The 17,276-nt window shown below is 40.0% G+C and overlaps 1 protein-coding gene across 1 annotated transcript in view; it reads left to right on the top strand.

The window, feature by feature from the left end:
* SSPN (sarcospan) overlaps positions 1 to 9,604 on the top strand; it is a 338,414-nt gene extending 328,810 nt beyond the window's left edge. The window contains exon 3 of the mRNA XM_086920254.1: positions 9,110 to 9,604. Coding sequence (XP_086776380.1) covers positions 9,110 to 9,478 — 369 coding nt within the window. The 3' untranslated portion in view covers positions 9,479 to 9,604. The remainder of the gene's footprint in view (positions 1 to 9,109) is intronic.
* The last annotated feature ends 7,672 nt before the right edge of the window (positions 9,605 to 17,276 follow it).

Genomic DNA, 17,276 nt, shown 5'->3' with positions numbered 1-17,276 from the left:
GTGGCCCAAATGGGCAGGCATTATGTATTAACCTACAATCTACATTTCTCTCCCAAATACAGATACTACGGATACAGCGTTAACCGTATGTATAATTAATAGACACACACACTAGGTGTGTTTTCTAACTTTTCTACCTTAATTTTGGTTCATTCACAGGAGTGGCATACATGGGGCTGGCCCTCATGTTGTCCTGAAGAAGAGGTGTAGGAGACACCTTGAAACATGTTGACATGATATTAGGGACTTTAACCACATGACATTTATTTTTCCTTTATCTACCCCTTTTTTACCATAACAACTAGGAGCAGGAATAAATTGAACTCACTAGCTAGGTACTTTTAATTAGCACCAATCACCACTCCACCATACACTGCACCACACTTAGGGGCCCATTAGGATGGCGGGCGGATCGTCCCCGCCAGGCTACCAGTAGCCACCGCCAGCCTGGCAGGGGCGATCCGCCATCCTTGCTGCAATGACCTCTCCCCATATTAACATGGCTGGGGGGTCCCCGGCCCCGGCAGATGGAAAGACCGTCCGCCGCTTTTCTGCCCCGGTCACCTTGCGACCGGGGCCGAAAAGGGTTTATATGGTGGCAGTGTCTATCAGGATGGGCTTCGTCAGATGCGGTCTTCACTTTGGGGGCCAGTTCGCAAGTCCCCATGGTGAAGGCATGATAGGAAACGAGGGGTCCCGTGGTATAACGATTCACTCAGAGCACAGAAACGTGGGTTACGTAAACTGGAAAGAACATGGCGCAAAAATTACAGTCCTGATTCTCGGAGCAACTATATACGGGCTCTCGCTGGTTATAAGCAAGCGATTATAGCCAGGAAGTCCGAGTTCTACGAGGAGAGGATTTCTACGGCTACGAACCCACAGAAAGAAGTCCTCCGAGTCCTTACGGAGCTCAAGAAGAACAAGGAACAGTCCCCGGACTTTAGTCAGGAGGATTGTCAGAAATTCCAGGACTTCTTCACCAACAAAATCATCGATTTGGTCACTGAAATTACGGCAACCTCGCAAATCGACTGTCCACCGGTGGATATTCCAGCTAGAATGCCAGTCACAATTTGGTCTCTAATCTACCCTTGATTACAAAGGATAGCTTAGTTTCTCTCATGGGACGGGTCAAGTCTGGCTCAAGGTTGGATCCATGCCCACCTGAAGTGTTTAAACTCGCACTCCCGGGCATAGAGGAAGATGTGCTGAGCCTCCTGAACCTCTCTCTACAGACTGGTCAAGTGCCCTCCTCCTTTAAGGAAGCCCGTCTGATTCCCTTGCTAAAAAAACCGGGGGCAGACGCAAAATGTCTGAAAAACTTCAGACCAATTTCCCAGCTACCATTCCTGGCAAAGGTTCTGGAGCAGCATGTCCTTACCACTCTTTCAGAACATCTGGAAAGTAACATGCTGTTAGAGCCGAATCAAGCAGGCTTCCGTGCGAATCACAGCACGGAGCTGGTTATGCTGTCAATCGTAGATGAGCTTAGGAACAGAGCAGACAAGAAAATCCCGGGGGCCCGGGTGCTGCTGGACCTCTCCGCGGCATTTGATACCGTGTGTCATGAACAACTACTGTCGCGGATGAGGGACTTCGGCATTCAGGGCACAGCACTGGCATGGTTCACATCCTTCCTTCAAGGGAGGATGCAGAGTGCAATTAGGTGACATGCTTTCTACCGCAACCTCGATCACTTGCGGAGTCCCACAAGGGTCTGCTCTGTCACCCCTATTGTTCAACATATATCTACAGCCTTTGATTCGAATGCTCAATCAAATGGACTGCCAGGTATATAACTACGCAGATGACACTCAGATCATCATCCAGTTGGAGGATAGCCAGAATGCTTTTGCCAGACTGCAAAACATTCTGAGAAGCACAGCTAACTGGATGTCCGGCAACTCCCTAAAAATCAACCCGGACAAAACTGAGGTGTTGCCGATTACCATCGCTGGCAACCCTTGGTGTGATCGTTTCTGGCCCGGGGAGTTGGGCATGCCTCCGGAACCGGCGGAGGTGGTTAAGAGCCTGGGCATCCAGGTGGACAGTAAGCTGTCCATGAAAAAGCAAGTCACAGCTGTGGTGGGCAGCTGTGTCGGCCTCCTTCGCCAACTCAGGAAAGTTTCCCCGCTGCTCTCTGTCTCCACTCTAAGGAGTGCGGTCTCTGCAATGATTTTAGCCAGGCTGGACTATGGCAATTCACTGTATATAGGACTTCCACAGGGTCTTCTAAACAGAATGCAGACGGTCATGAATGATGCTGCTAGGCTCATTTTTAAGAAACCGAGGAGTACCCAGGCATCCCCCCTCCTGCGGGAACTCCACTGGTTGCCAGTTAGGCAGAGGCTAATGTTCAAAGGGCTCTGCATTGTCCACAAAGCGCTTCATGGCAGGGCACCCACCTATTTGAAATCTTGCCTGACCCTCTATAAACCAGGGAGGGTGCTTAGATCTGCTGATTCCATCTATCTGGTTCAGCCACGCTGTAGACTGACCACTGTGGGTGGGCGTGCTTTTTCACATACTTTGCCAGCTATGTGGAATAAATTACCGCTGGAACTTCGCAATGAAAAGAAACTAATGCCCTTTCGCAAGAAACTAAAAACTGTGCTTTTCCAGCAAGCGTGGGGTGGCCGCCAATTGTAATCTGATGCATCCTTTCTATTGTCTAGCTGATCCTCACAAAGCGCTTAGGGACCCCTGGGTTATAGTGTGCTATATAAATCACAATAAATAAATAAATAAATAAATAAGGCGAGATGGAGGGTGCTCATGGGGGGTACCTGTGGTACCCCCCTGCATTTGCATACACAATGCGGCAGGCACCGCGCGGTGCCTGCCGCTTTGTGTATGCAAATGCATAACAAGCATTTTTAACATTGCGGCTGGTGCTGGTGTAAACACCGCCCGCCGCAATGTTAAACATGCATGATAAGCCCGCAACTGTGGTGGGCGCATCCTAATACCCCCACGGGACCTCCGCCCTTATGGCGGGCGGTCCCTTCCCCCAATGGGATGGCTGGAGGACAAAGCCCGCCCGTCATCCTAATGACCCCCTTAGTTTCACGTAATCAGTGCTCCTTCACAAGTCGTACACGCCCCAAGCAGTAGATGCTTGGGATGGCCCCAATGATGAAGCATGTCACTTAGGGGCATCCCTGGGTGAGTGAGAGGACTCAAGAAAAGATTTTTTTCTTTTCTGGCAAGGCAAACCCAAAATTTGGGAGAACCTAAAAACTTTCTCTACAGGCTAGGTTCCCACGATCCATCACATATGGATTTTTGTTGTGTTATTTGTGAAGGCCAAATGCAAGATATTCAGAGGAGGGCTAGAATGATCATGGCTATAATGTCCTTTTACAAATCTAGCAAAAACCTTTCAATATGAGTTGATAATACTTCTTCATAAATTTTACATTCTAAATTTGTGTGAAATAGGCCTGTAGTTTTTACACAATGTAGAATCTCTATCTATTTTTTATCAGATAGGTCATTGCTTCTGACAAGTACATTCAGTTTTATCTATGGAAACAGTATGTTTAAATACCAATAGTTCCTTAGGGACCAGGCCGATGGACATTAGTCTTACTGATCATATTATGTGTAGCATATCCAAATCTTTCATTTTCAAATCCAGTCCCCTCTGTGGGTTATTATGTAATGAACACAGTATTTTGACAGTAAAGTAGCCAATGGAAGATCATCATGAATACTCAATTCTCTATTTTATTTTAAACTGCAAAACATTTAGATATGCTTGTATCTTTGAAAGTATTTCTAACTTTCTATCAACTATTCTTTCAATATGTTTTCTTTATTCACATTAGGTAATTGAATAATAACTATCCCAACCGGTTCAGACCACCATAAAATTGTAGCTAAACCCTTTCAATAAGATACTACACATATTTTGAGTGTCTTTTGCTGAACTCCATGTTTGCCTTCATCAACTCATGTGAACAATCTTTATTACTATGAAGGATAATAAGCATTTGTAAAGATTCCCCTTGGAGTTTTGATTTTTGCTGCAAGGTAACTCATTATTAACTCCTGGCCGTGGCTTAAAACGAGTCCCAAATCATATTAATAGTAGATTCCTATGAATTAAAAAAAATCAATAACAAAATATACAAATTCCTTAATAAAAAATGTTTATTTTAACAAGGAATTATCAAGACACTACTATCCATTGGTATTTAAATGCTCAGTAAAATACTAAATTAAACACCAATGGAGCATGATTGGAAATCAAGATGGGATCAACATCAGAATTCATCAAATATTGATGAAGTATTGTATTTATAAATATATTTTCAATTGCTGGATTTTGAATGATTGTTGGGGAATAAAACGAATATTCGCTAATGTCTGTATTATAAATTTTGCAAGAGTCTAGTATGGTTGTTTGTGAAATTATCCTTTTAAACATTTTTTGCATTATATTAAGAGCATATTTTACTTTTGAGTTTTTATCTATAAAGAGATGTATTAGCTGATTACAATCACTGCCTAAAACAAAATTATAATTAACAAACGAGAAACACAAAGAAAGGACAAAGAAAGGAATGGGAAGCAAACAGAATCCCAAACATGAAAATAATTTTTTTAAATGTAGAGGACACACCCATATAAATAATGCTTCAGGGAATAGATTAGAATGAAGGGGTGCGGCAACACCAAAGCCTTTTGTAATTAGAAACTCCATTTATAAAATGTAATAAAATACAATGAATGTTAGTTGAGCATTGACAAGCTGTAGAAATAACTATGATACTGAGGAATTTAAACTGTAAATGTAAATGTTATGACATGTGATACACCTACAAAAACACATGGCTTAATACCCAAGAAAACATGAAGCACAGTATGCCTTATGCTCTCAATACATACTATAAGTAAAGACTGAGTATTGAGGACTCTACCAACTTCACACACTAAAAACAGCATTGTAAATCAACCACAAACAATACCATAGAGACAAACAGTCTGTATAACAAAAATACTTCAATAAAAACAATAGAACCAGACCTAAACGCTAAATAAAATAATAAAGCCACCAATAAATAGACTATGTAAACAGTAGCATATGAAAAAGAGACATATTTATCTGATATCCATCTTGTTCTCCAGTGAGAGAAACTAAATATTTTAATGTAGCAGAATCTTCAAACGTAAATGTTTTATTTTCATAAGACCCTGAACAAGCATGCAAGGATGAATCAGACTAAATGTTTCATTGATAGAGTACAGCCCTGGATAAAAAGAAAGAAATTCCTTCCTGTTCTCTGCTATGGCACTTCAGGCAACTGGTGAAAACTACTTTATGGCCAGACTAAAGCATCTGCTTCCTTCTCTTTGTCACTGACAAACTCCCATCTAGTCTGTAAACTGAAAAAAATGTATAATAAAAATTCCCTTGATCTATGGCCTCTGTCGGAAGAGGCATTTCTATGACCCATCTAATGGACCTTCTGTATATTAAGATTCAAAAAGTCTGACAAACAACCTATTTTGGGGAATTTCATTGAAATAAAGATATTAAATGTTACTTTAGCCTGTTTATTTATACCATAGTGTTCTCCTTTCATCTAGGCTAGCCCACTTTTCTCCAGTTCTGTTCTACATATTATTTAATTCAACAAGAAAGGGTTTACGTGTTTTTCTCTCTTTTAACAAGCGTTGCAAAGGTGGCAATAGAAATGATTCAAGTGTAAGTGTGGAGTAGGCCCAGGTGAAATTTGTAATTCTGCCCATGGAATTGGAAGAATTTGGCAACTCCACATTAATCTTTTAATATGGTGTCCTTGCTGAATTCCACCAATCACTGTGTGGCCAAATTATTTTCCAGTTTAAGCAGCTTGATGATAATGGGAACAATGCAAGGCTCCAGCAAGCAAGCTGGTGAGTGCGCTTTGGCATCATCTAGCCTAATTTACAGTTGCTTGAAAGTCTACTGCATGATTTTCTAATGTGATCAGTCACTGGAGCTATCATGGTCAGAGAGCTGCTTCACAAGAAGATTCTGTACTTGAGTGGCCCGCATGTTGCCGTTCACATTGATTTTTCAGTGTGAAACATGCGCTAAACCACAGCACAACGTACATTTTTTCCACCCATTTGCAGAACTCCATGAAATCTTGGAGAGTTTTTATATAACTCTGCAGTATCCACTGAGTTAAATTCCACAAGTGCATGTTGGCCTTAGGATTCTGTGCAACTTTACTACCGCTAACTAGTGCTAAAGTGCTTGTGCTCTCTCCCTAAAACATGATTAAATTGGCTCATACCCAATTGGCATAATTAACTCACCTGTAAGTCCCTTGTAGAATTTTATACCATATACCCAGGCCTGTAAATGAAAGGCTACTAGTCAGCCTGCAGCACTTATTGTGCCACCCACTTAAGTTTCCCCTTACAACATTTTCCATGCAGACCATAACAGCCTGAATGCAGTTTTAAACCCCCATGTCAAGCCTTAAAATCCACATTTATTACATATAAGTCACCTCTAAGGTAGGCCCTGGGTAGCCCATAGGCCTGGGTGCTGTCATTTAAAGATTGGAAGTGTACTTTTACGTTTTACATGTTCTGGTAGTGAAAAACTTCCAAATCTGTTTTTAAAACTGTGAGGCCTACCCCTACCATAGGTTAACATTGAGGATTCCTTACTATATTGAACAAGTTGTAATTCCTAATTGTGAGCAGGGAGCTATATCATGTTTGGTACCTATGAAAATATAATGATGAACCCTCTCTAAATGTAAAGTCGGATTTGGCATTACAATTTTGAAAATAACACTTTTAGAAAGTTGGTATTTTTCTTCTCTTAGCCTTTTGTGCCTGCAGCTTACTTTGGGTCATATGCCTGGGTGTAGCTGACAATTAGACTTTGTAATACTCGCAGACAATCAGAACACAATAGAGAGATTAGATGTGCCTCAATTGGCCATCTACTGGCAGGATGAAGGCGTGGAGCTGAGCACAGTCCCACTTACATCTGACTGCCTGTGATCTTCCTTCACACAAATGGGCCTAACGATCCTGTATTGACAATGCAGCCCACTTGGAGCCAGCTCAGGGGAGTCAGGAAATTCCATGCACTTCAAAGAGCCTTGCTAGAAGCTGTTCTTACATTCCAGAAGAAGGACACCAGGGTTTAAAAATAAGACCTTAAGACCCGATCTTCAGTCCACTACTGGACCTACGGTAGGATTCCCAGAGGATTGCCTGCTGCTATAACCTGCTGTGCACTCTACCAAGCTTCTACTTTACCTGGAAGGGCTACGTTGCTGCCTGGAGCCTGCTGTTGAGCCATAAATCTTCATCTGCACCCAGTACTACCAGAAGTGGCTCTGAGTGCTAGTTTTGCTGGCCTCCTATTCAAAGCTATAGAGATATAAAAAGCTCCCACCATTTTGAACCTGCACCTGGAATCAGTCTGAGCGAGCCCTGAAATCCCAAGATGTGTCTCGCCAGGCATGGACCCTTGGTTGTGATGCTAAAGGTGCCTAGATGGCCAAATCCCAAACTGTGGACTTAGACACATTTTGGCCAAAAACTGCTCTGAGAACCAGGAGGAGACAAGGACCAACCTGCTCGGCTATAAGCCCGAGATGCATTGCCGTTCGGATTCACTTATCTCCCTACTTTCTTCTCTGCAACAGATCCTTTTCAGCGGTCATTTGCCAATGAGGTATCGGACCTTGTGGAACTGTTTTCGGCTACAGCCCTCTGCCTTGTCCCACTGGAGATTTGGGACTTCTCGAAGACTAAGTTCGGAGGTGGAAATCTACACTGTAGCCTCAATCCTTGCCTCACTGAACTTTTCAGACAATTTTTCTCAGATTTTCTTCTAAAGCCGAAAGTAAGGGTTGACCTGGCCCTATCCACTTCTTGTATTCGACCCACACTCCATTGATGTCAGCCATATTTTTAGACTTTGACCCAGTCTTGTGCTACTAGATGTCCATGATTGGCGCTTTGATCTTTTAGGAGCTAGATGTCACTAAAAACTTTCAAAATTCATACCTCTTGTTCTACTGATTGGATATTTGTTGTTTTGGTACCAAATATCTTAATAAAATGTACTCTATTTTTCTAAATTTGTTTGGGATTCTTCTTGTGTTGTGTCTTCACTGTGCTGCATAAATACTTTACACATTGACTCTAACTTAAGGTTGACTGCTTGGTGTGCCAAGCTACCCAGGGTTAAGCACAGGTTAATTTAGTGACTTTTTGCGGTTCACTCTGCAAGGGATTGAGACTGTTGCTTGACCAGGACTCACACCCCAGTCAACAAACAACCCAATTTCTCACAGTCAGCATGCATTATTCCTCAATGACCCTAACACAAATGGCAGGAACATTTTTTGGAAATGTGAAAGATCATCAGCTATAGCTAGGAAGAGAGTAAAAATACATGGATACAGTTTTGTAGAAGAAAGTGGTCATCCCTGGCCAGCTATCTGTACATTTTTCTCTGGAGGTTTCTCTATAGGTAGACTGATAGAGTCAAAATCACTGAATGGATTCATGAGTCATTTATCTGTCAAGATTAAGAAAGAGGTGTCCAACGCAGGTCCATGAGGCCTGAATTCGTAATTTACACAGTCTTCCACCCTGTACCTACATTGGACATTCTGTTCGTATGTATTTTTTTTCAATTTCGAATGTTTCTTGTTTGTTTCACTACTACTGCCTTGAAACAGCCAGAAGGCAGCCTGTGGAGCCATATATAAATGATTAATTTGAAATAAAAATGGTCTAAAACAAACGCAAGCAACTCTGTTTTCCGACTCTTCAGAGTCATGGTTTCTGTAGCTGCAAAAAATCACTTAAAATTCAGAGGCAAGAGATGTTTGGCTCCGCACACCGTGTTTCCACACCGCCTGCGCGCTTTCATTGATCGCAGGCAGGGCGGGCGCGTGTGAAGTGATGGTGTGCCTGACAGAGCCAAGTCATTTTCAGCAGAATGTGGGAAAAGTTGCATCTGCCTGTTTTATTCCAGACGAGCAGACTTTTTGAACGCCCTCCAATACGAACTGTTTCCGGGCAGATTTTGACGTGTGGTACTAAACACATTTCTTTCTTTCTTTCCTTGCAGCTTGCCTACTTTCTCCTGAGTGCCTTCAGCCTGATTGTCTGTGTTTTGGCCGTGGCCTTCGCAGCCTACCACTATTCGCAGCTGACGCACTTCTCCTGTGGCATGACGGTGGACTCCGCGTGCCAGTGCAAACTGGACCCGTCCGACCCCCTCAGCCGGACCTTCGTGTATCAGGACTTGTCCGACTGCAGCGCCATCACCGGGACCATCAAGGTCTACGTGCTTCTGCAGATAATTCTCAACCCCCTGCTTGGCCTGGTGTGCTTGGTGGCATGTTTCATCATGTGGAAAGATAGGTACCAGGTATTTTATGTAGGTGTGCGCTCGCACCTACTGGCCACTTCTGAAATGCAGCAGCAAAAGGTCTAAGTGTTCTTGTTTTTTCCAAAGGCAAGCTTGCGGCACGGGAGGTGCTAACACCCGGCTCCTCACGTTTGAAGGAATTTTAACTATGAAAAAGGTTCCCAAATTTGAAATAAATATGTTTATATTTCATAAGCCATCTTATTTGTTTTTACTGGATAAAAGAAAGCGCCGTGACAAAATTTGCTATATCGCCTAATGTTACGGCTGATGTCCAGAAAGCGGATGTTTAACTGTTTAACAAGTTTTATGCAAGCACACTTTGTATGATTTTTATACGCCTTTTTTGCACAGCTGTTTCTTGATGCACTGCAATCATGCCAAATACTGTATAAAAAGAAGATCCATATTATAGCGAATCCAGGCGCTACAGAGTGAATTAATATTGGAATAAAAATATGTTTACAAAAAACGTCTTGTGAGGCTTCTGTTTGTCAAATGTAGCGTTTTATTACTGATTCAGTCAACAGAATACATTCACCAGATATTGACATAAATTGGTAACTATGATAAGGTCCAGAGGGTGGGTTAGAGTAAAATGCAAATTAAGTTTATGACGTCATCTCCGTGTTTACTAACATTCAGAATGATCTGAAACAAACTGGCAAGCATTTATTTACATGTTTCCTGCAGTTAAAGAAAGGAGAGTAGAGAAGGTGTCAGGAACCAGTTAACTTTACAAACTCATTCATTTTTAAAGACATTTTAGAACAAACATGTAAAAATAAGATAACGTCTCTTCAAAATGTAAAAACGTGTACTTCTTAAGCACGTAGAAGCGTTTTCACCTTAGTAAATTTGATCAAATTGCTGCATCAAGAGTGTTTTTTATATGACAGTTTTCAAACATTTATTTAGAAACATTCTTGCTTCAGCCCAATAAGAAGCAAGTCAGTTGTCAAGTGCATCCTACGGGTGGCCTGGGGTGCTATTAAACATAGACATTATAATGTAATAAATCAAACTCAAGAGAATGTTTTCTACTGCACACGTCCTGAACTCATGTATTTTAAGGTTCTCCTATATGTGATAATGAAGAAAAAGGAGGCAAAGTGAAAATAATAATTGGCAAGGATGACACAAATTGGTCAAGTGGGGAAGCCAGGATTGATCCCGGGTTTTCGGATTTGACATTGTGCAATTCAGCCACCAGAAGTGCATGCTTCGGTTCCCCTACACCCACATTACACACAATCCTCACCCAACCTACACCTTGCTGGCTTCAGGGCGGCCCTCAGTCACTTCATAGACCATACTTTGTGGCCCGTGGAGAAACGTTTGTGAGTACCCACGTTCTAGAGCACCAAACATGGTTATACTGATCTTAAATGCCTACAATGCAACGGAACAGCTCACAACAAACAAAGGATGTTCTTGTTTTACATTTTTTTTTTTTTTAAGTTTGAAGTTTATTGAAATATAAAGATACAAAGACAGAAAATGAAGAAACAATCAAAAGTTATGAGAAAATTAGAGTAATCTTACATATTAGCGAATTACATTTAGAAAACTGAAGTATAAAATATGAATAAATAAGCAATGAGAATGAGGAACATAGGAGGGTGAGGAGACATCTTAAAATATGAAAATAGATTAAAAATATGATAAAACATTTGCTGTAAATTTGTTTTACATTTTTAATTAAACCATTTGGTCCTTCATATGACCAGATCTAGTACCAGATCACAGGTAGACAAGGTTCTAAACGAGAGGATGTTAAAGTGTCTCATGACAGACAGTACATCAGACAGATGCACCAGGGATCAGGATCTGAATGAAGAAAAATAAACATAACAGCTAAAGTGGTCAGTCAGAGAAGTAATATATTCTCTAATAAATAAATCCAGGAGTCAAAGAGGAGAATCGAAATGGTTTCCCAAATATGTGGCTAGTTATTTAAAGACCAATACACTGGAATTTACAAGTAGAAAGGCTGATTAATGGAAGAAAAGCAGAGTTAGAATGATGCAAGAAAGGTAGTCAGGGGGCAAGGGCAACAAAATGTCAGCGGAAAATGGCTAAGGGTCCTATTCACAAACTGCATTTTGTTCTACGTTTGGTAGTACTACAATGGTACTACTAAGTACTACAATATGCTATTCACAAACCTACGTGGGAAGGTTCTGCCTCTCCTACCATTTTTTGTTCAGAGAGCTCTATCCCGACCACTAAGTCTCTGCACATGTAAGTATACGTTTTAGTAGTAAATGTGGTAGTGACATGGAGGAGTGCTGGGTTAAGGGGGTGTTAGGGAGGGATTTAGGGAGAAATGTGCACCCACCTACAGAGTGAGCTAATTTCTATTCACAAACTGTGTTTCTAAAGATACTACAGCCAAAAAGGGCACAACACAGTTATAAATGTGCTCCAGCTCAGACCTGGGCTAAGTCTAGCACCACACATGGTCAACCACGGGTCATGCAATACCCTCCCATAGAAATAAATGGAGGTTGGGACATAAATAAAATCCCATAGACAATAATGTTAAAGTAATTCAATGATTTCAAATAGCTAAAATATAAATACATTTACTTTAATGTTAAAAATTGCCTAAAATAAAAGAATATTTTTATTCCATTTTAAAATATATATATATATATTTTTTTTTTGTCGTCATCTCCCCATAGACACAGCAGTTTTGACAATCCGCTTCGTACTAACTGTGCTCCATCTAACTTACTGCATCCGTCTAGCCATTCACGGCCTTCCTCTTTATCCCGAGGACTGGGCGTAATCATTGGACTTATATTCCGCTCTCCAAATATCACCCATTTATCATATGCAGCCGTCGTCCCCATGATGTCAGAGGGGACCAGATGTACATTAATGATTCTTCATATTCTAGGCTCGTCATGCGAAGAGCGGCTTTAATCCAACTTTCCCTTGTTGGAGGGGCAGGGACTTTCCATCTTATGCATATCTCTCTTCTGGCCAAAACCATCAGATTAAGAAGCAAGCCCTTTTGTGGCCGTAACAGTGTTGTGTTCTCCTGCTTATTCACACCAAAAAGGACCAAAGGTAGGTCTACCTTTATATGCATTTGAAAAATATCCGACAAGGAATTACCCACCTCTTTCCAATATATGCCCAGTTCTGCACATTCAAAAACATACGTACATTATCCACCTTGTTGATGTGACACTTCGGACATGATGGTACTAAGGTAGAGGGGTCTAGAAAATTTGGTAGTGTAGTATAGCCTGTTTAGAACATAAAAGTGGTTTTTCTTAAGTGTGGCAGGCTTAATGAATTTATACATTAATTTTATGGAGAACTCGAACAGAATTTCGGCTTCTTGATGAAGTGGGGTGTTGTTCCAGACAGCTACCTGCGGAGGAACTTCCTGATCTACTGCATCTAAGAGGCTATTATACCAAAATGATACCTCTTTTTTCCTTGGTAAAACACTCTCAAATAGCCGCTGTAGCTCCCAATTGCCTTCTGTCTCTCCTGCCTCCGCCTCAAACCAAGATCTTAACTGAAGGTACTTAAATCGGGAGAATGTGGACCCTATCTTATCAGAAAGTACTTCCCAGGGAAGAACCCCATCCGAGTCTACCAAATCTGACCACTTCTCTAACTCAGCTTTCTTATCGGGATTGCTAAAGAGTCTCTCAAACAGGCCGGGGTACCCGGTGAGTCCCAGATCGGTGCGAATGGAGAAAAATAGCCTACACCCCAGATACGTCATAGTTTATACCATATCTGAAGTGCTGCCTTTAACACCTTAAGGCGTGGCGTACCTTCTTAAAAAATCTTGGGGCCCCAAACTTATACTGCCCATTGCCACCCTCCGTTAAGACAAGTTCTCCTAATAATCTACCCCAAGAAGTTTCTGATGGATTAGATAGAAGCATCCTGATCCCCTTAAATTGAAAGGCCAAGAAGTATAGATTTATATCCGGAAGCGCCAGCCCCACTTTTAACAGTTTTCTTCGTAGTTTTTTCCAAGATAGCCTAGCACTTTTTTGGCCCCAGATAAAACTACCTATTTTCCTTTAGATTTTATTTATACTATCTTGTGGAAAAATAATGGGGAGCGCGCTAAAAAGGAAGGTTAGTTTAGGTAATACTGTCATCTTTACTAAATTAACCCTCCCATAGATCGATAAAGGGAGGTTTTTCCATTTAGCAATGAGAAAGTCTATATCCTTCTCAATTTTCTTTAGATTAATCAATGGTATTTTATTTAGGTTTTTTACTATTTTTACCCCTAAATATCTAAACTCCTTGCTTTCAGGGCCATAACTATTTATGAGATTCCAACTCATAATCTCTGTCTTATCTGAATTGGCCATATAGCCAGAGATCTCACCAAATTCAAGGAGTAGATTTTCTAAGTGGGGAATAGAGATGCCAGGATTTATGGCGTAAATTATGATATCATCTGCACATAAGGCGATTTTACATTCGTAATTTCCTGATTTAAAAGGTCGTATTATGTTATCTTGCCTGATAACCTGTGCTAAGGGCTCAATATATAAATTGAACAACATAGGCGACAGAGGGCACCCCTGTCTAGTCCCCCTCTGGATTACAAAATTCGGTGTCAGAGTACCATTTATTAGAATTTTTGCCGACGCTCCATTATAACAGTTTTTTTAGGTATGCATGAAAATTTGACCCATACCTATAGTTTCCATCACCCCCCATAGATATCCCCAACAGACCCAATCAAATGCCTTAGCGGCGTCTAATGCCGCCAACACCAGAGGGTCCCCTCTATTTTCTGCCAAGTCATTGTTACCAATTAGCAGCTGGATTTGCTCCTGAATATTTCTCCCAGCAATAAAGCCCTTCTGATTGCAATTAATCAGACTAAGTATCAGTTTGCACAATCTCCCTGCTAATATGCTCATAAAGATTTTATAATCTGCATTCAGCAGGGAGAGTGAGCGATATGAATCTGGCAATAGGGGATCCTTTCCTGGGTTTATTAGCAACACTATCGTGGCCTCTTTCCAGGAGGTGGGAACTTTCCCTGTTACACTGTATACTTGATTAAACAAATCATGGAGTACAGACAAAAGCTCTTCCACCAGTTCCTTATAGATTTCACTAGGCAGGGCATCCAGACCCGCTGCTTTCTTAGTCTTTTCCCTCTTTATATGCTCCTTGAGTTCCTCCATACTAATAGGCGAATCTAGAAGGTCCCTAGCTGTATCCGTTAACGTTGACGGAGTTATACCCATCAACCATGATCTTATTGCCTCATTTGAGGGGTTGATGTCTTCCTTGTATAGATTCGCAAAGCATGATAAGAGACAATCTTGAATACTTACAGGCTCGCTAGATTTAGTGCCCACATTGTCAATCAGCAATTCTCTTTTCTTATTTTTGGCCATTTAAAAATATTTTTATAAATGTTTTGATTTTTTAAATTAAAATAAAATTACTTTGAAATGATTCAATCACTTCAATAATTATTAAATACATATTAAAAAATGGTTTTCTTTTAGGTAGATATTTTTGTTTTTAATTTAAACTTCAAAAAAAGTATTTGATTTAATGTAATACATTAAAATCAATCAAAATGTTAATTTAAATCAAGTCATAAACATAAACATATCTTTACCAATTTGTTTCAAATGTAATAAACGTTTTTACCTTCTCCACCATTGGGGACAAAATAAAAAAAAAGCCATTGAGCTATAAACGTAATTTTGAATTCAATATTTAGAACATTTACTTTATGTAAATTAAATTTACATTATTTTTTTAAGGTTTAAAAAACAAAATCCGAAGTAAAATGTTTTGATGTATTTATTATGTATTTAAATTAAAAAGTTATGTTCAGAATAATTAAAATTATTGTTTTTTTTTAGAAAATATATTTAATGTATTATTAGATTTTAAAAGGTTACTAACATATTTTATCATAATATTATATAAAGATATATTTAAATACACTTACATTATTTATCTTTACATTAATTTTGTGTGTTTAGATTTAAAAAATAAAAAATAAGTTAATTACATTTTACATTATTTCATATGAGTTTATATTTTAAGTTGCTGTCTCTAGTAATTTTCTATTGGAAGATGTTGTAGTCTTAGTGGTTGGCCTAGTGTGGTGCTGGACTTCCTACTGCTCCTTTTTGGCCGTAGTACCTTTACCCTCATGAATTTGGCGCCACCCCCTGCTTAAGGGGATGGAGACTTGTAAGTCTACACATTTGAGTAACTGTACTCTCATAAAAAGTGATTACTTAAAACTAGTAAAGTTATACAAAAGTGTACGAGTGAACTTATGTGTGTAAATGTACTCAAGTGTAGGTTAACATCCGTGAACAGGCCCTCAAGCAAATAATTCTAGACGACAAATTCTTTTACATTTAGTAGCAAAAGAAAAAAGCTGAAAAGTGAACGTTTTAACAGTGCATAAAGAAGTGTAGCATGGTGTGCATGATGTGGTTAACAATTAGGGACTTTGGACCGCAGCACATTTGTTTTATAGTTTAAAAGTGAGTGATTCTTCACAGATAAGAGATGAACTAAAAACTTGAGGTAGGGGCGTGCAAGCTCAGCTTTAAAGTCAGGAAAGACACAAAATAGGATAATAATTTAAGTGAGTTCTAGTTGCACAATCTTTTCAGACAGAAAGAATTTGGTAGTTAACGAAATTTGAAAGGGTAAGTATAGTACTTATGAGCCCCCATAGGAGTTATTCGTAAGTCAGTGGTACAGAAAATGATGCAATCTGGCCACATAGAAAGGGCTGTAGATGCTGTGGATCAAGTGTGTGACTAAATTGTAGATATCAGTGGTTCACTGTGAAAACTTACACCAAACAAATATGACGTACTGCTTCAGTTCATCTGTGATTGCACAAATAGAAAAAGCTAAAAAGTGAGGTAAAAAGCTGGTAAGCCATTCAAATCGTTTGGAAGCCTGGAAATGTGTCCCTTTCTGTGATTCTCATGGTAGAAAGTATTCAAACGATAGGCAAAAGGAAATTTTGATAAGCACATTGTGTACATATAAGGAAGAAGTGAACAACGTCAACCCAGAATGATCTCTTTCTACCCCACCAGGTTCCATGCTTAGTCGCAGAGAGGGTCTCAGAGAGCAATTACACTACAGCTGGCCTCAAGGTATGCAAATGAGCTTACACTGCAGTGAAAGAATAAATGATAAAGGGAATAGATGTCTTTGGAGATTTGTGGGTAAAGAATTATTCAACCACATGCAAAAATATACATTTTGGGATTGAGTGGAGCAGTACATATTGCAAAGGCGGAGGCAATTAGGGGAGCAGTGAATATTTTCAAAAGAAAGAGAAATTCAGGGATGTAGTTCAGTGGTGACGAGGGTTAATGGTGATCGCTACACAACAGATGAATGTGGAGATCATAAATGGGGGGGGGGGGAGAGTCAAGCCAAATATTTTGATAGGTAGAGCTGAATTTTGAAGTATGGAAAGATGCTTCTCTAGTAGGCCTGCATGGAAATATCTACTTCCAATCCACAGAAATGTATTAAAATGTTAGAAAAGTCACAGGATTCAAACTACACCCAGTCAAACAGTTTAACCGAAGAGAGAGATTTTCAACAATTTGCCTAACTATCATTTGGTGCACACAGTTTCAATATAATTACAAATATTCACCAAATATGTGACATGTATGCTATTTTGCCGTCATCCAACATAGCCCTGTACATATTACCAGTAACAGTCTATTGGTAACATCAAACCATCCTGAGTGGTTCTTCAACAAGAAATATTTTAAACAAAGTTCTGAACATTGTGGGTATCAATTATAACCTTTCATTTCAAGTGCATTCTGCGATTCATAAATCATGG

This window comes from Lissotriton vulgaris, chromosome 1_1, assembly GCF_964263255.1.
Source record: "Lissotriton vulgaris chromosome 1_1, aLisVul1.2, whole genome shotgun sequence".
In the NCBI taxonomy this organism is placed as follows: domain Eukaryota; kingdom Metazoa; phylum Chordata; class Amphibia; order Caudata; family Salamandridae; genus Lissotriton; species Lissotriton vulgaris.
This window is presented reverse-complemented; position numbering and strand designations above follow the sequence as displayed.